At 61.0% G+C, this 21,466-nt stretch overlaps 1 protein-coding gene across 2 annotated transcripts in view; it reads right to left on the bottom strand.

Moving 5' to 3' along the window:
• Positions 1–7,708: 7,708 nt before the first annotated feature.
• The window catches only part of EIPR1 (EARP complex and GARP complex interacting protein 1), a 66,693-nt gene continuing 52,935 nt past the window's right edge, over positions 7,709–21,466 (bottom strand). The window contains exons 6-9 of one of the 2 annotated variants that reach the window (XM_052644937.1): positions 15,578–15,714; positions 12,542–12,709; positions 11,155–11,322; positions 7,709–8,149 (exon numbers count right to left, since the gene is read on the bottom strand). In XM_052644937.1, the coding sequence (XP_052500897.1) occupies positions 7,975–8,149; positions 11,155–11,322; positions 12,542–12,709; positions 15,578–15,714 (648 nt within the window). In that variant the 3' untranslated portion in view covers positions 7,709–7,974. The remainder of the gene's footprint in view (positions 8,150–11,154; positions 11,323–12,541; positions 12,710–15,577; positions 15,715–21,466) is intronic. The other variant, XM_052644938.1, reaches the window with a different exon arrangement.

The raw sequence follows: 21,466 nt of genomic DNA, 5'->3' as shown, positions 1-21,466 counted from the left end.
TCATTAGAGAAATTAGGGGAGACACCCTGGTTGCTTCCACCAGGAAATGAACTCTACTCGGTGACAGGGTCTGGGGGGGCGGCATCACACACACACTTCAGAGGAATCCAATAGGGGAGTTTTCCGGATGCACAAGGTAAGACACTGTGGGGGCCGTGTGTGCGGTTACAGACGGCAGAGCAGCAACCCGACCCGGGAAACACAGCCCGTCGGGAGGGGACTGTCCCCAGGAACCAGGGTCCCGGGCACAGGCTCTGAGCTGCACAGCGGCGGCGAGGGTCCGGGGTACCGTGCCATCGTGGGGACCACCTGTAAGAAGCTGCCACCTGCTGAGGTTCTCCACCAGGCCAGGCGCTGTCCTTCCCACACGTTACACCATGAACCCCGAGGACACGGCTACGCACGTAGGTACCACGTCCCGACTTGACGGATGGGGAGACAGAGGCATGCAGGAGGTGGGTCACCCGCCAGCAAGAGGCTCAGGCGGGAGTCCAGCTCCGCGAGGCCCCCGCACACGCAGAGCCTGTCCAGACCTCTGCCGACCCCACAGGCGGGCTGAGCGAATCCTCCCCTCCCCGTGGGTGAAGAAGCGTGCACACAGTGAAGACGCCGACAGGGACTCCTCAGTCCTCATCCAGCTCCTCCTCCCCTGGGTCCTGGGGGGGGACTCTTGCTCAGAGGGAGCCCGGGGGGAGGGGACATTTCCGACGCATGAGGCGGGGAGATTGACGGTTAGGACTTCACGAAACTCAGATGGCTGCAGGTGGACCCTCTGCTCTTCAGAGGCTGGTCTGTCCAGCGCGCTGGCCACTGGCTGGGGACACAGTCTGGAGGAGGAAGGGCTCCAAGAACGTGAGGCCGGGAGTGCTCCGGGACGCTGCCCTGGAGCCTTAAGCCCCAGGCACACACCCACACACCACCCGTCCTGGGCCTCCAGGAGCATGGGGGATGAGGCCCAGTCCTCCGGGGGGCCAGGCAACGGTCTCAGCAGAACGCCTGCCTGAAGGCGCCAGGGATGGACTCTAACCTGCACAGCGATGCGGCACGTCTCGATCCACTTCCGTGCCTGCCCTCTTGGATCATTAAGCGCTTTCAGTCCCTTCACATAATAGGTCGACCCCAACGTGCTGAAGTTTAAACAAAGCCGTAACTCACCTTAACCTGTCTCCCATTTAATCACACCCAACATCTTGAATATTTCAAAAGGAGCACACATTAGCAGTTTTTAGACAAGGATGTGTGAAGGTCACACGGATTTATCCCTGCGGCAGGATGATGGATGCGGCCCGACTGTCGTAAAGACAGAGTGCCCGCGGTGTGTGCGCCCGAGGGGCTGTGTCCCCGGGGAGTCCACGCGGTCCCCACGAGCTGGGGTCCGCACCGGCTGCAGGGGCACAAACGTCCATGGGGTCCTGTTCCCATCAGCGTTTTGTGAAGCAGTTACTTGTGTCTTAATCACCCAGGCAGGGGAGCACGGAGCGTCAGCCCTGGAACCTTCCTGAGGAGGCAGACAGGCGCACGGCAGCTACAGGAGGCGCAGGGCCCAGGGCTCCCGTCCCCGCTTCGTCTAAAAGCACCCCGTGGGGACTATCCCCACTAGGGCATGGGGGCCCCGGCTCAGACTCGGGGTCCTCAACATGGGTGCCCCGACATCCTCTGTTGCTTTGAATGAACACACTAAACTGTGAGCTCTTCTGAGCCAGGACAAAGTTTTCCATCTGCTTTCCATCCCTAGAATTTCGTATCTCCAGTGCCCAAGCCTAATACACATCTGCTCAAGTGCTGCGCTCAGACGCTCAGTCGTGACCGACTCTGTGCAACCCCACGGACTGCAGCCCGCCAGGCTCCTCTGTCCAAGATTCTCCAGGCAAGAACACTGGAGTGGGCTGCCATTTCCTCCGCCAGGGGATCTTCCCAACCCAGGGATCAAACCTGCATCTCCCGCGTCTCCTGCACTGGGAGACTGATTCTTCACCCACTGACCACCTGGGAAGCCCGTGTTTGCTGAAGGGAAGGCCTCGGATGCTACTTTGTCACAGCCCTGTGTGGCTGATCCTGCGGCGCTCTGCCCTGACCGCCGGCAAGACATCGAGCTACCTGTCGCCACCCCAGTTTAACAGTATCCCCTCAAAGCTTTTTAGTTTTGCTTACAGTGCAGGTTGTTTCTGGTGTGAACTCTGTTCTCTGAGCAGCAACACTCACTTGAGGTTTATGGGCCCAGCTCCATGTTGCTATGATTGACGTTGCTATTCGTGAGTGAAGGTCACTCACTCGTGTCCGACTCTTCGCAACCCCATGACTGTACAGCCCGTGGAATTCTCCAGGCCATAATACTGGAGTGGGTAGCCTTTCCCTTCTCCAGGGAATCTTTCCAACCCAAGGATTAAACCCAGGTCTCCTACACGGCAGGCGATTCTTTACCAGCTAAGCCACAAGTACCGTTCAGTTACTAGGTTGTGTCCAGCTCTTTGCAACCCCATGGCCAGCAGCAGGCCAGGCCTCCCTGTCCCTCACTATCTCCCAGCATTTGCCCAAACACCCAGTGTTTGCTTAGCACCATGTGAGGTACAGATGATTTGAGGATAAGCATAAAATATTCCCATTAAGAAAAAAGAAAAGTCTCACAAAAGCAACTTTTCAGCTTCAGGAACTAGAGAAAAGAACTAAGCTCAGAGTTAGCAGAGGGAAGAAAATAATAAAGGTAAGAAATAAAACAGAAATCAGAAAAACAATAAAGATCTGTACAACTAAGCCATTTCTTTGAAAAGTTAAACGACTTGGCAAACCTTCAGCCAGATTCCCCAAGAAGAAAAGAGAGGATGCAAATTAAAAAAAAACAAACAAAAACAGAAATGAGAGGTGATATCACGGATACCACAAAAACACAAAGGATAAGAGGTCACTATCGACAATTAAATGCCAACATACGGGATAACCCAGAAGGTACGAGGGCATTCCAAGAAACACGCAACCTACCAAGAAGAAATGGAAATTCTACACAGACCAACCATGAGTGAGGAGACTGAACCAGTCCCCAAAACCCTCCCAGTCATTACGTCTGGAGTAAGTTTACTGAACACCTGGGCCTTGTGTTCATCAAACAATCTAAGCTGTGCCTTCAGGATGAGGGCCTTCTCTTTCCACAAACGAGGAAACCATGGTCTGGGACGTGGAGACTCCCCCGAGTGCCCATCAGCAAAGGGGCTGTGAGCCTAACCCAGGCCCTCCGGCTGCAAACCCATGTTCCCCGTTTCTGCTTGAAATGCTGCTGTGAGGTTGGCGTGAGAGGCGCAGGGTCAGCAGGGCCGTTGAGGCCCCCTCTCGGGTGTGAACGGCCCCGGGGTCAGCGCAGAGCCTGGCTTCACTCAAGCAAGCGGCACGGCAGTCCGGGTGGCGTCAGGGACCTGCCCACAGCACCGCCATCCTCTGCCCTCGGAGGCGCCCTGGAGCCCTGCAGCTGGCCGATCAAAATCGAACACAATGAACCTCCCCCACGGCTGGCAGCAGACCTGGTCCCCTATATAAACACGAGCATCTGTGCCAAGGCCTGGCTCCAGGACAGTCCTGCAGGACGGCTGTGCCTCCCAGGGAGAATGCGACGTCCCCGGTCACGGTCAGAGCTGAAGGCCACCCCGCGGCCTGGAGACAGCCGAGGGCCAACCAGCCATGCCCCCAGCAGCACCCAGGGGCAGGACGGGAGTGTCCTGCCACGGGCCAAGCTGTCCCCCCGCCGGCTGCAGGTGCCCAGACCCCGAGCAGCTCCTGTGAGGGGCACCCAGCCCCCCCCACCCACCGCAGCCACCATGCAAGCACCATTGAGATGGCACCAAATGAGAAGGGAAAGGCAATTCCGACATAACCGTTTCCCACACGCTTATTAAGCATAAGACACAACAGGGCATGAGTTATTGTGCAAGAACTCCTGCCTCGAAGCCATTTTAGACACAGAAGCCGGAAGGATTCATCATTCTCATGTATTCAGCCCTATTTTTCTTTTTGCACGCTATAAAAAAAAATCCTGTCTAAATCTCCTAAACCCATCATGGCTACATCAAAAAGTAGATGGGCCATCAGCTTCAGACAGCTGAAAACAGGGCAGCTGCTGGCGGGAACAGCGCTCACGAGCGCCTCTCTTCGGGGTCTGGATTCTGTTACTGGAGAGGATGATAAATAGCCTGTTTCTTATCACACTTAAAAAACACGGCTGGGGAAGGAAGCTGCTGTACAAGGCCCTGCGGGAGGGGTGCCGGGGAGCAGGGTGGGAGTGGCCTGAGGGTCCGGTGTGGCCTCCGCGTTGCAGACAGGCTTCACGTCCCTGCACCCGCTCACGACCCCACGGAGCCCTTCCCCAGGCCAGGCACCAGCCTCCAGGCGCTCGGGGACTCCCTCACGCCCCGAAGGCCCGTGTCATGTCCCATCGTGTGTGGGGAGCTCTGCCAAGACCCAGGACTCAGAGCCCGCCAAGCGACCTGGCCTCCTGTCAGCTCTGACTCCGAGCAGGTCAGAGGCGACCGCACAGCTGGAAGGCGAGGAAAGCACAGATCCACACCGCTGACCTGCTGTGCACCCTGCAGCTGCCCGTCGGGGGTGGGGACAGGGGAGGGGCCGCCTCGGGCAGTCGCTGACTCCCCTGCAGCCGCGGGCCCGGGGCTCACCCACGCCACACTGGCCCCTCCGGGCCAGGCCGCTGAGCGGTTCTCCCCTCCTTTAGCCTGAGCGGCTCGTGGCCTGCAGTGACAGGACGCAGGCTCGGGTCCTCCTGCCTTGGCCCCTGTGAACTGCTGCTCACCACCCGCCCCCGGGGCAAGCGCCTCCCTCCAGAGACAGTCGGGGCCACAGACGAGGACGCTTCCCTGTGTACCTGAGCCCGGTGAGCCCTGGCGATGAGCGGCTTCCTATGGTGTGCATGGGACGCGGGTAAGTCCCGGGCCCATCTCTCTAATGTGGGAGTATACGCACCACCCCACTCCCCCTGAGGAGGTTAGTGACCAACGACAGCAGTCGTCTCTGCGGACCCTATGAAGACACCTGACAGGCAGGGCAGGATTCTGGGACCCCATGAGGCCCCCACCCACGGCCCTCCCCCCACAGGCCAGTCCTGGGAGGGCAGCAGCGGCTGGGGCCGACAGAGGGCGGGGGCAGCTCTCGGGCCTGGCTGGGGGCTCATCAGCTGGGCAGAGAATGCAGCAATGCTGGAAAAAAAGTCCCAGTTACCCCTACTCGGCCCAGCACGTGGACCTGGGGGCAAAGGGGCCAGGGCTCCACCCCCAAGACCCTCCCGACCCGTTACCCCCCTTCCCCCGCCAAGGCTGCAGCCTCTCTGGACACCCCCACCTCGGATAGGAGAGCCCGGCCCTGTTCTGACGCATGTCCCCGCCCTGCTCCTGCCCATCCAATGTCCCCCCAGGCTTAGTAACCTGGGGACTTTACGGGGGTGTCCGAAGATCAGATCTGTTGCCCCTGGAGGCATGCAAGGCCCAAGGTCGGCAACCATGCTGGCCGGCGGGGCTCTGCACACATCTGACAGCCTCTGCCCAGCCTCTGGCCCAGGTCTCCGCCCGAGCTGGGCTTTCTCCCAGGGGCCTTCCCTGCCCCAGCCCTGCACTCGGGGGTGATGTGGGTCTCAGGAGACAGAAGGGTCGCCCAGCTCACTGGGGCACCGCCAACGGGCAGAGCAAAGGGACCAGTGAGCTCCGATGTTGCCAACACTGACGCCTGGAGGAAGCGAGTCAGTTTACAGCCGCACACCAGCTGGGTGCTAAGGACCTACCATCCTCCCGGAACCTTCTGGGCTGCGACGTCCCGATCACGGGAGCTGGCCCACCTCCTGCTGACCCCGCAGTAGGAGTCAGAGGGGGGATCACACCAAGTTCTGGCCACACTGGCTCAGGAAGGAACATATCCCGAGTGCAGCCTGACCCAGGGAACGCGTTCTGTTCTCACATGAAACCTGGAAAATTGCCATTTCATCGTCTTCCCATACGGATATGTAAGCGCAGAGGGAGCCTGCAGCCGAGCCGAGCAGCCTGGCGCCGCCCTGCTCGCAGTGTGAGCGCGTCTCCTGTCGCCCATTAGGGGCCCAGGCAGCCCACATGCAGGCCGCAAGTCTGGCTTTTATTCCTGCCTAGGGGAGTCCGGCCCACAGAGTGCAGAATCACCAGAGATGCCCACACTGTACATGGCCAGGAGGGGGAACTCAGAGAGACCAAAGTCCTGCCACGTCCTGCCTCTCCACGCAGCCCAGCAAACCGTTTCCTCCCCATGAGACTCCCCCAAACCCAGATGCTCAGGAGCCTCGTGCCCAGCCCGTCCTGGGCCCGGTTTGCTCATGGGGACTCTGCACCTATGGAATTAAATCTGATTTTCTCCTCTCATCTGTCTCCTGTTAATTCTTACATCAGACAGAAGAAACTAGAAAGAGGAGACAGATTTTACCTTTCCCAACACATATGATTTCTGATCTTTTGGAATTTTAGAATATTTTAAAATTAACTGACCTGCACGTGTTCCTACTAAGGTGACCATTAATGGCCACACACACTTAGGGTCCTAAGTGGGCTACAGGATACATTAACTTACTCCTGCACAGAGCTGTGAAGGCATCCAGCTCTCACGGGAGGTAACCGAGGTGTCCCCGGGGACACGCCATGACCGGCGCTGGGCTGGGCCTGCGCCCCAGAACCCTGTGCAGGGAGCCTTCACCGTCTCTGCCCAGCCCTGCGGAAGGGGCCTGCCTCGTGTGGTCCTGCTGGACCCCGGCAGGCTCAGGGCGCGCTGGCTGAGCTGCCACGCGGGCAACTGGCTGTCCGAGGAACCTCTGCACACGACTCGGGCGGGAAGACGCGAGGCTGACCGAGGGCTAGAGTCCTGGGAGGCGCCTCAGAGGGGAGGTGACAGCTGGACTGGGTCTCAGAGGACGGGCCGGGGACACCAGGGTGGGCGGAGGTGGGCGGGGCGGGTGGGGACGGGGCAGCCGCCACGACTGGGCGACGGTGACGCTGGAAACCCCAGGCCACCGCGTGTCCGCGTCAGGACAGCTGGACTCGGGGGCACCCTCCTGGGCGCATGGGCCCGGGTGCTACCCCGCTGTGGCTGCGTGGACGGTCCCAGGCAGGGCTCAGGTCCACCTCCGGCCGGGGCCACCAGGGAGCCGCTTCGGTTTTTTGGGTTGAAGGACCGAGGGTCTGTAGCCCACCTTCCCTCCCTTGACTCTGGGGTTCCACCTTGTCCGCGGACTGGAGGGGACCGCTGCCGAGAGCCGGAGGGCCAGCCCGGGCCTGCATCCCAGCACCAATCCATGCAGAATCCGCATGCGTTCAGTCGGTGCCAAGTGTGAGTGAGGTGACGCTGCTGGTCCTCCAGCCTCCAGTCGGGGGGCGCACGCAGGACCAGCCTCTCCGAGCTGAACGCGCCCGCCCCACGGAGGGCGCCCAGGGGAGGAGGGGTTCACCAACAACCTAGGGCTTAGCGGGAAGGCGTCCGAGTGACCGAGGCGGGCCCCGACCGCACGGTGACGTGGGGGCCGTCAGCCTCCAGTGCAGGACCCCGGGGAGCGTGGCGGCCAGGGACGGGGCCTCGGCCAGGGCAGACTCGGGGCACCTGCAGCATCAGCACCCCCCGGGTGCAGCAGGCCCACCCGCCCATCCTCCGGGCTGAGACGGGGAAGACCGAGCGGAGCCCTGGGGAGGATGCCAGGGGCCGCCCTGCTGCTTTTATTCCATTTAATCTCAAGAGAAAACGACGTCGACATCAGGGAAACAAACCACAGGGAAATGCCCAACGGCCCTCAGAGCCGGAGGAGAGTGTGCGCCCCGCTCAGCCTGGGCACCTCTGTCTCCAGGGCAGAGACGGCAGGTGCAGAGGCCAGCGGGCAGAGGCCCTGCCACTGTTTGTGGGCGCCCATGTCCGACGGGGCTCTGCCTGGAAAGCCTGGGCCCCACACACCGTGGCTGGGGTCCCTAGGCAGCCCGGCGCTCACAGCAGGATGTGGTACTTCAGCGCCCGGGGCACGCGGTTGATGACGAGCCTCCCGTCGTAGCTCAGGGAGGCGAACAGCCAGGGATCGGCTGAGGACCAGTCCACGGCGTACACGCTGTCCTCGTGCTCCTCGTAGGTGGCGATGACGCTGTCCTGAGGGGGCTCCTGGCTCCTGCAAGGCACCGACACACGTGAGGGGCGGGCGCCCCGCCCCAGCCGCAGGCCTGGTCCCAGGAGCTGAGGGGTGGCGGGGGTGGGGGAGGCAGCCGTCTACTGCCCGACACCTCCTCCTGGGGGCAGGACCCCGGGCCACCCTAGAGGGGTCTCAAGGCCGTGGGGGCCGTCTACTGCCCGACACCTCCTCCTGGGGGCAGGACCCCGGGGCCACCCTAGAGGGGTCTCAGGGCCGTGGGGGCTGTCTACTGCCCGACACCTCCTCCTGAGGGCAGGACCCCAGGGCCACCCCCAGAGGGCCCTACGGGGCAGGGTGGGGTACCATCCACTGCCCGACACCTCCTCCATTAGCCCTGAAGCAAGACGTGCCTGCGCTCAGGGGGACCGTGGCTGGGTGGAGAACGGCTGATGGTCTCGTGGTGTCTGACAGAGGAACCTGGGGACCAGACAGCACAGCTTGGACTGGGGGCGGGGCTGGCCGGAGCCTGCGGGAAGGGCCAGCAGGTCCTGGCTGGGGTTGTGACTTCCCCATCAACCCCTGCAAACAGGGCTCACGCATCCCTTGCCTGGGACACCGGCCGGACAGCACTCACACACGCAGACCCCCGGGAGCCCGCAGAGCTGTGCCGCCCACCCGGCTGCGGAGAACACAGGCCTGCAGTGCGCCAGCTGCTTCTCCGCCGGAGGGCCTGGGGCACTGCCTCCCATCTCACCCACGCTCCCTGCCCACAGGGCTCTCAGCACGCGGGACCCTTCTCGGGAGACCCCGCCCCACAAGCCCCTACTCCCAGGTTTCGGACCCTTCTCGGGAGACCCCACCCTGCATACCCACAGTCCCTGCGCTCCAGGACCCTTCTCGGGAGACCCTGCCCCACGAGTCCTTCCTCCCCGGCTCCAGGACCCTTCTAGGGAGACCCCACACCGTGTGCCCCCTCTTCCCGGGCTCTGGGGACACTTCTCGGGAGACCCCACCCCGCCTGTCCCCTGATCTGGGGCTCTGGGACCCTTCTCGGGAGACCCCACCCCGTGTGCCCCCTGGTCCTGGGCTCTGGGGACACTTCTTGGGAGACCCCCACCCCACCTGTCCCCTGATCTGGGGCTCTGGGACCCTTCTCGGGAGACCCCACAGGGCATGCCCCCTCCTCCCAGGCTCTGGGGACACTTCTCGGGAGACCCCACCCTGCCTGCCCCTTGATCCGCCCCACATGCCCCCTGGTCTCGGGCTCCAGAGCCCTTCTCGGGAGACCCCGCCCCACGAGCCTGTCCTCCCGGGCTCCGGGACCCTTCTCGGGAAACCCTGCCTCACGTGCCCCCTGGTCTTGGGCTCAGGATCCCACTCATCCCCTAGCCCTGTCCTCCCAGGAAGCTGGCCTGCAGTGGCCAGCAAGCAGCCTGGTATAAACCCTTCATACAAGTCCTTAGAGGGGTCCCATTCCCCTGATTCACTAAGATGTGTAGACCAATCCCAGGAGCAGGCTAGCAGGAAACTGGGCCAGCTCACAGTGCCGCTATCTCCGGGCATGCCTGCCAGCCACATGCCTGCCCCCCTCCTGGTGAGCCTGTCTGAAGCTGTCACGCACAGGGGGGATCCCAGGACCACTCGGTGCCAACAAGGCAGCTGCTGGCTCTGTTTCCAGTACAGACAGGACGCAGACTCCTGCCTGGCCGAGAGCAGAGAGGACAGCAGAGGGCCCCGAGCCCTGCACGTGGCAGGCCGCTGGGCTGAAGCCACCACAGCTGTGTCTAAATGATGCATTTCCCAGCGTCTGAACAGGAAAATGATGGCGTCAAGGGAGACGATCGGTAGGTCACTGCCAAGTCAGCCTCTCATGTGGGGATTTTTCCCTGTGACTCAGCTGGTAAAGAATCCTCCTGCAATGCGGGAGACCCGGGTTTGATCCTTGGGTTGTGAAAACCCACTGGAGAAGGGATAGGCTACCCACTCCAGTATTCTTGGGCTTCTCTTGTGGCTCAGATGGTAAAGAATCAGACCGCGATGCAGGAGACCTGGGTTCGATCCCTGGGTTGGGAAGATCCCCTAGAGAAGGGAAAGGGTACACACTCCAGTACTCTGGCCTGGAGAGTTCCACGGCCTGTGTATCTACGGGGCACACCAAAGAGTCGGCCACAACTGAGCGGCTTTCACTTTCACCTGGGCGGCTGGCGGGCAGCAGAAACAATCAGACAACAGCAGAGAGTGAGGAAGCTCAGGACAGAAGGACATGCCCTCTTCACACTCCAGGGCACAGGCTGCCTGACTCAACGGGGCTCTGCTCCAGACCCCCCGGCCCCAGACACGACTCCAGGGAGGCCTGAAGCACGCTCCCTCACACCAGAAGGCAGCCACCGCCACGGAGACACGTCCTCCCCAGAGCAAGGGGCGTCTCCTGCAACACCCAGGCTGCTGACGCAGGGCACCGGCCCTCCTGGGTGCCGCCGCCCTGGACTAGGGCGCCCTGCGTGAGCCCCAGAGCCCAGGCCCCCACAAGTCTCGGGGCCTGGGCCCCAGGGTGAAGAGAGGGCCCCTGAGCAGACACAAGTAGGGTTGGAAGGTCCGGGGAAAAGACGCCACCACGAAAAGATGGTGCGGCTGTCAAGGCAGGCACCACGTCGAGGTCCTGGCAGCGCCTCAGGGTCCCGCAGGGGAAGGGGCGTGGGGGACGGGCCAGGTCTGGGCCTGCGGTCCCACCCTGCCCCCTGCCAGCAAGGGCAGATGGGCCACAACCTGACCCAGGACAGCACAGCGAGCAGGGATGCCCAGCACAGTCTGCCCCAAGGGGCATCCCAAGAGCCAGCGGGGGCCACGGCTCACTCCCGAGGGTGCAGACCAGCCACGGTCCTCACAACCTCACCTGTGAAGCTCAGCAAGAACGTGGACAGACACGCGTTTCAGAGGCCACGCCAGACAGCATTGCTGAGCCACCCGACCCCATCACCCACGCCCCCACCACAGGGACCCGGAGACGCTCCCGCACACCTGGGCCGCCCGTCGCACGCGCTTACTTCTCCTCCAGACGGCGCTCCTCCTGGTCACTCAGGTCGTCGTCATCCACCAGGTGGCCGAAGGGCTCGGAGGAGATGGACACCATGTTGGAGAGGATGACTCTGCTGTCGCTGCTGCCCGTGAGGACCAGCTGGTCGTGCGAGTGGTTGTAGCGGACGTTCCACACCCTGGGGGTGGGGGGAGAGGGCGCTGGGACCATCAGCCTTCCTAGACGGGGCAGCCTCATCCCGCTCAGGCCAGCACCGGGTGGTGGTCAGCAGGGGCAGGCTCGCGGCGCAGCCTGAAACCTTGTAAATCCCAACCGACAGAGACACAACCAGACGGCAGCAGGGACCGCAGTGGGCACACAGGCTTCCCAGAGCGCCAAAGGCCGTAACCGCCTGAGAAGCACAGTGCGGACTAGAGATGACGGAGACACGAGCCCGCCCCGGGCGGCCTCCAGGAGCACTGCCCCGGCCAGGGCCGCCCTCCCGTCTGGTCTGGTCACTCGGCCCAGCTTCCTTCTGACCCACAGGACCCGAGCTTGCTGTGCTGAGCCGCCCGCCAGGCAGCTGCTGCAGACCCGGGGCTGGGGGGTGGGCAGCGGACAGCCAGACAGCCCACTTGGGTCCAGGGGACGGGAGCTTCTTCCCAGACTGCAGGCATGACCGAACTGTCTAAACTGTACTCCAGCATTCAAGTGGTAAATACACACGAGCACACACAGAAGTGTGCATGCCCACAGCAGTACACAAATATGCACGCGGATGCAAGCACATGCACATGCATGTATGTACACAGATGTGTACATGCATGCAGTAGCACACGCTGACGTGCAGACATAAGCACACTCAGGCACACACGTGCATCCAGACAGAAGCACGCATGGACACACACGTACGCACACACAACAGGCTTTATTTGGATGAAAACGATTTTCTCCGACTTGATCTCTTTCACTTAGCAAAAAGCCCCAGCACGTGGTGAATACACAGCTACAGCACGTTAGGGAGAATGGCGGATCTTGGGGGTGCTGCGTGCTGCGCGCCCAGCCCTGCCTCACCATCCTCCCCATGGATGCTGCTGGACTGGCCTATCTGGCCTCCTGCCTCTGGGCACTGGGCTCTCCACCCCCTGCATGGCACACAATGCCCCAGGAGCATCTGGGCACACTCACTGTTGCATACGTGAACCAGCACTATTTCAAGAGGAGACAGAGTCTAATGTTTTTCTTTTCCTACGTTTATGAATCACATTCAGATTTGGAATTTTTTCCTAAAGAAAAAATAAAACTGGTTGATTGCGTGAGTCACAGCAGCACAAACTAGGCTGGCTTCTGCCTTTCCAAACAGTGACGTAATCAGCAAAATAAATCACCTAATTACTGCCCCCCCGCCAGGCACGCACCAGTGGGAGTGCTCCTCCAGGGTCTTGACGGGCTCGGCGACGTTGCGGGTGTCCCAGAACTTCACCTTGCAGTCGTCCCCGCAGCTGGCCAGGTAGTACTGCTTGTTGGGGTTGAAGTCCAGGTCCCGCACCAGCTGGCCGTGAGCGCTCTCGATGCAGTAGATCTGGCTGGGCGCGGGGGGTGGACACACAGGTAAGAGGGGGGACACGGGAAGCACTGGCCCCCACAGCCTCTCCCAGACCCCGGCCAGGTGGGGTCCGGGCCGGGGGCTCCTGCTCACGGTCGGTGCCTGTGATGGGGGCTGGCTGGCAGCTCTCAAGGGGGTGACCTGGCATCTTGATGAGAGGGAGCCAGAGAGACGGGACTGTCATGGAGAAGCAGAGACAGACTGGACAGCCCACATCCAGAAGGACCAGAGAGACAGAAAGGGGGCGGAAAGCAGGATGCGGTGCTGACGGTGTCAGAGGCGCAAAGACAGGAGAAGAAGGAGAAGCAGGAGAAACTGCAGAAACGCTGAGGGAGACGCTGCCCGTCCCGGCCAGGCCCATCCCTCACCACGCACACAGCCTGGGTGCCGACACACCGGTGGGAGGGGCTGAGCCACAGCTGCTTAGAGTGCACACATGCACATGTGTGCACACGTGTACATAATGCACACAGCACACACACACATGTGCGCCCACACGGGTACATGTGCCCACACATACAGGTATATATGCCCACACGTGTGTGTAGAGGACATAAACACAGGTGTGCACACATGTACACAATGCACGCAGCACACACGTGTGTCCGCATGGGTACATGTGCCCACACATATAGGTATACATGCCCACACGCATGTGCAGAGGACATACACGCAGGTGTGGTGGGAGGGGCTGAACCACAGCTGCTTAGAGTGCACACGTGCACATGTGTGCACACGTGTACATAATGCACACAGCACACACACGTGCACCCACACAGGTACATGTGCCCACACATACAGGTGTACATGCCCACACACATGTGCAGAGGACATACACACAGGTGTGCACACATGTACACAATGCATGCAGCACACACGTGTGTCCACATGGGTACACGTGCCCACACATATAGGTATACATGCTCTCACACATGTGCAGAGGACATACACGCAGATGTGCACACATGTACACAATGCACATACCACACACACGTGCGCCCGCATGGGTACATGTGCCCACACATACAGGTGTACATGCCCACACGCATGTGCAGAGAACATACACACAGGTGTGCACACAGGTACGCAATGCACGCAGCACACGTGTGCGCCCGCACGGGTACATGTGCCCACACATACAGGTGTACATGCCCACACATATGTGCACAGAAGAGCAGGCACACACACACAGGTGCACACACACATGCGCACACAGACCTGACTGATGCCCCACCACCCAGCTCCAAGCCGCCTCTCACAGGGTGTGGAATTACACTGTTCCGTCTCTACAGCGACCCCCTCACGTCACACACCCCAACCAGAGGAGCGGTCATCCTGAGGTGGGACAGCGGCTTTGGACAAGAGGCCTGCGTCCAGCAGGATGGACAAGGCCTACCATGGCCCTGTGACATGCCCGTCATTCTACCCTCTCCGCGTGCTTCTCGGGGGGAGTGTCCCCTCCTGCAGGTGCTGGGTCACGTGCTCCCTGCAGCTCCTGGGGGGCGGCACCCCAGACCTCCATGCTCCCACTCAGGGCAACGACTTTAGTCCTTCCCATCGTTTCTCACAGGCCAGGTTTTCCAGCCCAAAGCCACTTTTAAATCGGGAACTGGTTTCTACATCCTGTACCTTTTCAAGAGCCTAGCAATTTCTTCCTAAAACAAGAAGCCCAAGCCTCAAGATCTTGCGAGGCAAGCAGGAAAATGGATAATACCAAGTCTGCTGAGGTCCCAGGGCCTGCGGAATGCTGACTCAGGCTTTCCTGCCAGCTCTGGGCGTGGTGGCCTGAACATAAAAGCCCCATGCACACCCCAAGCAGCGCGGGAAGCAGCTGGCTGAGGAGGCGCACAGGCTGTGGGCAGGAGAGAGACCGTGTCGAGAACAGCCCGGCTCACCCGCTGCCAGAAACCCAGGGACGCCCTCCAAGGACGGCAGGCAAGGGGGCTGCAGGGCGCCGCCCCCCAGGCCTTGGATGTGGGGTCTGTGAGGTTAGCCTTAGAGGTTCTCATATAGACCCCAAAAACCTTCGCATCCTTCAAGGAACGATGAGAACAGGGAAAGACGGCCATGGGCCCTGGAGGCATGCATTCTGGTCCTGAGTCCCCACAGTCCAAGCCCACAGCTTTCAGCACCTCACAGCAAACCCAGCACAGCCCGGCACAGACACACACGTCGATTACGGATTACCCCTGCACTTTCGGGGAGCCCCGGACCGAGATTTAAGGCGGTGCCCCCACCCTTGAAGGCAACAGGAATTATTTCCCGACCTCCGTCTCTGCAGCTTAGTGATAAATCACAGTGCGCTGAGGGGATGAACTGTACCTTAAAAAGACTGCCGTGCTCCCGTTGCCATGGCAACAGAGAGCCCCCGTCACTCCTCTGCCCGTCAACCCACACCTGGCGCAGAGAAGCTGCTCTCTGTGCTCCGCCAGCAGCGCGGGCTGTCTGTGTAACGACTTAGGTGACACAGTGTGATCACCTCCGGGCGTGCGCCCCGGAGACACGGCAGCCCTCCCCTTGGAGTTGCCCATCACAGGGCCCGGGAGCCTGCGGTCACCGTCTAGGGCCTGAGCTGCTGTGAAAGCCTGACCCGGATCTCCACGGGAGACTGTGGCTGCTGAAGGGCACCCGGAGGAGTCAGGCCGCCCGAGAGGGGCTCGGACCCACAGCCCCTGGTGTACTGAAGGCGGGGTCGGAGGAGGAAGGCGGCTGTGCACCTCCCTACAACACCAAGACCACAACAGCCCGGCCATGTGGCCCCCAGCAGAGCTGACCCGACCGAGCCGAGGATGGGGTGGGGCGGGGCGGGCGGGGCTCCAGGCGCGAGTCCGGCCCGGCCGCCACTGACCTCATGGTCCGCGTGTCCCAGCCTCGGATGGCCGTGTCGTTCGCCGTGGCTACCTGGGAGCAGTTGTGATGTGGGCTCCAGCGGCCCGTCGTGAACTTCAGCTGTCCTTTCCCTTCCAGCGACGCTGAGCTGGCCAGCTGTGGGTTTGGGGATGTTTTCAAAGGAAGAAGGAAAGAGAAGTAATTCGAACTCTGTTCAGAACGTTTAAGAGGATATCTTATACAGGATATCGTTGAAGGTAACTATTGAAAACAATTAGGAAGCTCTGTCATTGTTTTCTGCCCTTAAAAGGCAAGAATGTTTGAACCATATTTGCAAAAAACATATATATATACACATTTATAAAATGGAGCACAGCAAAAAAATATAGCAAGGGTATTAATAGAGCCTCTCTGACAGGATTTGCTGCTGTGTGATTAGAGATCTGCTCAAATCTGAGGCAATGATACGGAACAGGCCGAGCATCTGCCTCCTCCAAAGACAAGGAGGAGGCGGTAGGGGTCCGCGCGGGCGGCCTCAGGTGCCGAGGGGCCAACAGCCACGACCTGACCACACACATGCTCAGACAGTCCCCGCCCAGGCTCGAGGGTCTCCAGCTCTTTTACCTGGGGGTTAAGTAACCCCAGTAGGTAACAGTGGAGACCTTGGAGACTACCGGCCCTGGGGGAGCCTGGGAGACGGGCGCCCCACCCCGCTGCCCACCCGCCCTCAATCTTCTGCACAAAGGCCTGTCACTTGGTGGGGATGGACACAGGCAGCTCCAGGCTTGTCTGTGGCCCTCAGACACTCGCCCCTCCGTGACCCACTTCACTTAACCCTGAACACCAGCCTTGCCCTGCAGAACCTCTGAGAGGGGCCCGGGGTGGCCACCACAGTGCTGGACGGAGGCCCCAGGAATTCATCAGGCCCAGGCTCAGCCCCACCAGGCGTGGCCCACAAGGCAGACGGTCAGTGCAAGGGGATTCAACCGGAACCTGGGGAGAACCACCTGCTTCCTCTCCCAGGAGCCTGGCCCAATTAAGAAGTCTGACAGCAGAGACAGCTTTAAGAGTGACTCTGAGCCAGGGCCCCATTTACGGTGTGACTGCAGCGCCAGGGCTCACCGCCCAGGAGGCACTGACCCGCTGGAGGCACCTCATCTCTCCCTTGGACAGTCTCAACCTGTCCCAGAAAACCTTTCTCCCCAAAGCCCACTTTCCCGCCTCACCGACTCTGCAAACCACGTGGACGACAGGCCTCGTGCCAGCCCATCTCGGCACTAGTCCCCACGGGCATACGCGCTCCTTTCCCGGGGGCGGAACGCCTGGAGTCCGTGCCCCGAGTATCGGACAGAGGCCCACAGGGTCAGGAAAGCGTCTCATCTCTAAGGTAACTCGCAGACGGCCACCCATCCGGGTTCACGGGGAGCCCTCCTGGGTGCCCACCCTGCGCCCCACTCCATGACCAGGAGCAAGCGCCAGGCCGAACCCTTAACATACGCCACCGCTAGTCAAGCTCCCCGCGCCGCCTCTACGCTGACTCTTTAGGGCTCCAAGGGAAGGAGAGGCCGCGAAACTGACCGGCACTGTCTGCCTCCAACATCCACACTGAGTGGCCTCTGGCCAGCAGTCCACAAGGAGCCCAGGCCCTCTGTCCAAGCACATCCGAGAGTTCTCCGATGAGACCCCAGCCCCGCTGACACCTGGCCCGCAGCCTCACCAGCCTTGAGGCTCCAGACTTGACGGTCCCCACAGAAGCCACATGGTGGCCAGTGGGAGGCGCTAACTTGGGGGCGTTTGTCAGGGAGCATGGGAAACCAACAAGACCCCACGTGGACTCAGCAGTGGGGACCCCCAGAGGGCAGGGGCCCCGCCCGAGGTCACGGCCGCCCTGCAGAACTGGTCCAGCTCCCGCTCCACCCCTCACTCCAACACAGCAACCACCAGGGCCACAGAGCGCCGCGCCCACGGGTGCCGAGAAGCCTGCAAGGCAGACTTCAATGGAAACCCGAAAGACAGCTCGCCGTCAATTTTTTAAGGGGCTACTTGGGGCAGCCAGCATGGTGCATGTTGTAAGGTTAATCAATCACTTTTTCTGGTTTCCTGGTGACACGGAGACAGAACTCAGCAAGAACTCCAGAGGGTGCAGTGCACACGGTAATCTGCTTCCAGCATTAAAGAGAAATATTCAGTGCTTCCTGGTCCAGGAGTGATGAAAGCCTCCCCCAAACCCTCTCAGAAGAGCCACTGGTGCAGGACAAGAACAAAGAAGGCGCCGCCAAAGAACAAAACGCTGGGACTCAAGCCGGCGGGGCCAGTTCAAGGAGAGTCTCGGCGTGGTTTCCAGAGACCCAAGCAGCACCCCCATCACCAAGCCCCACAGCGTGGAGCGGGGGGCAGGACTGGGCAGAGACCTGGGCCAGGAGCAGGACTCAGCATGGACCGGGGGCAGGACTCAGCGTAGAGAGGGGGCAGGACTCAGCATGGAGCGGGGACTGGGCAGACCTGGGCTGGGGGCAGGACTCAGCATGGAAAGGGGGCAGGACTCAGCGTGGACAGGGGGCAGGACTCAGCATGGAGTGGGGACTGGGCAGAGACCTGGGCTGAGGGCAGGACTCAGCACGGACAGGGGGCAGGACTCAGCGTGGACAGGGGGCAGGACTGGGCAGACCTGGGCCGAGGGCAGGACTCAGCGTGGAGCGGTGGCAGGACTCAAGAATCTGGGGCCCAGCACATGCCCCTCAGGACCAGAGAGGTCAGCAAGTGCCACTATCCTACCCCTAACCCCACCAACGTGAAGCAACTGCAGGGCTGTGGCCTTTCCAGCATAAGAGACGCCGCGTCCACGCAGGCGAGTCCACCGTGAGCCTGGCCCCAGCTGCCGGTCACACAGCAGCCCCCACCGTGGGAGCCCCTCTCCCTGGAACGCCCTGCACAGCCCCCGGGGACTAAGACGGCCCTGAGCCAGGTCTGGTGGGCTTGCTCCCCCTGCAAGACGGGCTTAGGCCTGGACACACAGTCACGCGTGAAAAGGTGACAAAGGGGCTTCCAGGAAAGGCTTTCCTTACAAACCGAGGGTGCTGTGCAGTCTGGATGTGACGGCTGGAACCTCTGCAGCCACCTTTCGGTCATGACGGGGAGAGCAGTGACAGGCGGACACGGCAGAGGGGAAACACACAGAGTCGCTGGGCCCTCGATTTGATGAAGACCCTGAACCCGGGCGGGCTTCATTCCCCCGCCTCTGTTTCAGCAGACAATAAAACCTCCTCTCTATCTAAGTCACTTCTTATGTCCTGCAGCCAAATGCATTCTCACCGACACACCCAGGATGCCCCTCTGAGCCAACGCCATCAGGGGTGCCTTCAGGGAAGGGCAGCCCCCCCTTTCAGCCAGACCCCCGAGTGGGTCCCCGCCTTCCCAGTGAATGACCACGAGTTACTGCGTCTCTCTAAGGCCTGGCTTTCTCTCCTGTGTCTCATTTGTAAGACAGATATCAAAGAACCTGCCCCCAAGGCTATGAGGACCCAACAAGACGAACCCCTACAAAGCACCACCCCGGCACGTAGCTCTGCTCTGCCTTCAGGGACCCAGGGGGAGGGACGGGGGTGCTGTCTTCTGGGCCCAGGGAGGAGCCTCAGGACTGTCATGGGAATGGGACTCAGCAGGACACCCCAGGCCCATCGCTGCCTTCAGAAGGGGGAAGAAAGGGTCCCGCCACCCCCACCCCCGCCCCAGGGTCACAGGGCAGGCGGGCTACCCCCTGCGCGCCGCACCCCGGCCCACGATGGTCCGAGACCCGGCAGGGCTGGCGGCTCCCACGCCCGGGAAGGACTCTGCCCCCCAGCAGTGCTCCGACTCCGCAGGTTTTGAGAGTGGCCTCCTGGAAACCAGAGTCCCCGAGTTTAGGAAACGCACGCACAGCAGCAGGTGCCAGCAAGGGTGAGGAGCCCGAGGTCGTTTCCGACGCATTTGCAGTTCATTTCAAGCAGAGCTGACTCTACTGCAGGAAGAAGAGAGCGAGAAGGGCTTCCCCTCTGTTGCACCAAAGCCAACCCCTCCTCGTGGACAGAAACGTGTGTCTGACACCCACCGACGCGGGTGTGATCTCCAAACAGACTCCAAAAAGGGAAGGCTGTGAGGGTGGATTTAAGGTCTTTGGCTGAGATGGGCGAGAAGGTAACCGGTGTCCCTGTCCCATCGAGGAGCCACGAGTGAGGTGCAGGAGAGATGGGCTCTCTGCGCCTTCCACTCTTAACCTGGGGTCTCCGGGAGCCAGCCCTCCTCCCCGCTGGCCACGCGCAGAGCCCAGGAAGCCGGGGGAAGGGGGGGCCGTGGGCGAGGAGGCGGGGAGCCTGGGCTGCACCCTGAGCCTGTGTCCCCGGGCAGTGAGCGACTCCCCACCGGCGTGGGCTGCAGCCTCCTACAGTGTTTTAAACCTGCACTAGAGGTTTCTGGAAGCACACCATGTCCTTGAAGCCTGTTGTCTTCCTCCCAGGAAATGCTCCCCTGGGCACCGGCCCTCAGGCCTGTATGCAGGTGATGCCAGCTGCCCTTCCACCCCGCGGAAGCTAGTTCTTCCCACAGCCGGGGAAAGCCCTAGAACCTGGGTGTGAGCATGCACAGACCCAAACTGGCAGGCACCGCCTCGGGGTCCCGGGACCCACGGAGCACCCCCTGCAGGCCTCCCTGGGGCTCCGCTAATGATTACAAATGGCAGAGAGCCTCCGATTTAATTGCAAAAGGTAATGAAGCAGTGAGCATAAGATTAGATTCACCGCAGAAGGCAATATCCTCAAACAATAAGGACAAAAATTGAGGAGCCGGGCGTGAAGATGGCTGGAATCGATAGGAAGGTTTCGGTATTAAATACTCCGGCCCCGGGGTCGCAAAGTGGTATCGACAGAACTGCTGACAGCAGATAAAAAAAGGGGAGAGAAACGGAATTGGTCCCTGCAGAAAATCAGTTACAGATTAATCACCCTACCATAAAATCATTTTGAGACGACGGAGGGTCTGAAGAGCCGTTCACACTTTGATGACTGGACAGGCCCACACAGTGGGGGCCCCAGAGCAGTGGACTCCTAATCCCCGCCCCCGGTCACTCCGCGCATCCTCGGACCGGGGCTGGCGTTCTGCTCAGTGCTGCCGTGAGGCCCGGCACCCTCACAGGACAGCCATGTCCCTTTCTGCTCTCAAAGGTGGCCTCGGGGAATGGGCCCCTGAGTGCAGGCGGGGGCAGGGGGCAGGAGGGGAGACCCTGGACTCTGGTCTGGACACCCTGCCTAGTACCCTGGAAGGCAGAGCGATGGGAGGGGGGGACTGTGGAGGCACCGACCCAGACTCAGGGGCCCACGGGGCAACGTCGGGAGCTTCCTTCAGGTTCCCACTTGGGCCTCAGTTTGGGTGAAATCTGCTTTCTGCTCCAGGATAGAGAGATGTCTTATTTTTTTTCTTAATTTTAACAAAGACAGTGATTTCTTTCCTGAAGAATTATGACTGTGCTGGGGAAACTGGCTGCCTCTTAACTTCCCACTGAAGCCTGTGAGAGGTCCTTCCGGTCGTGCGGTTTCTGTATGTGGACAGGTCACTCCACACTGGGATGAGTCTGACTTCTGGGCCATGTGTTGATAACGACCCATCAGTACACATGCAACCTCAACCCAGAAGGTGAAGACACGCGGCAAGAGAGCTGAGCACGCGTCCCGGGCACGAGCGGACAGAAGGTGAACACGGCTCCTGAACGGGTCTCCCAGAAGCATGCCTCTCACGCCCCCCGGGGTGGCAGCGGGGCCCCAGGCGTGGGGGCATCAGAGGCGCTGTCCTGCCAAGCGCTTCACCTTCTCTCCAAAGTTGCAGCTTCCACAAACAAATGCACTGAAATTACGAATCCATGTGAAACAAGACATTTGAC

The sequence above is a fragment of the Budorcas taxicolor genome, chromosome 8 (genome assembly GCF_023091745.1).
Source record: "Budorcas taxicolor isolate Tak-1 chromosome 8, Takin1.1, whole genome shotgun sequence".
Lineage (NCBI taxonomy): Eukaryota > Metazoa > Chordata > Mammalia > Artiodactyla > Bovidae > Budorcas > Budorcas taxicolor.
The sequence above is the reverse complement of the archived record's forward strand: the minus strand, read 5'-3'. Positions and strand labels throughout refer to the sequence as shown.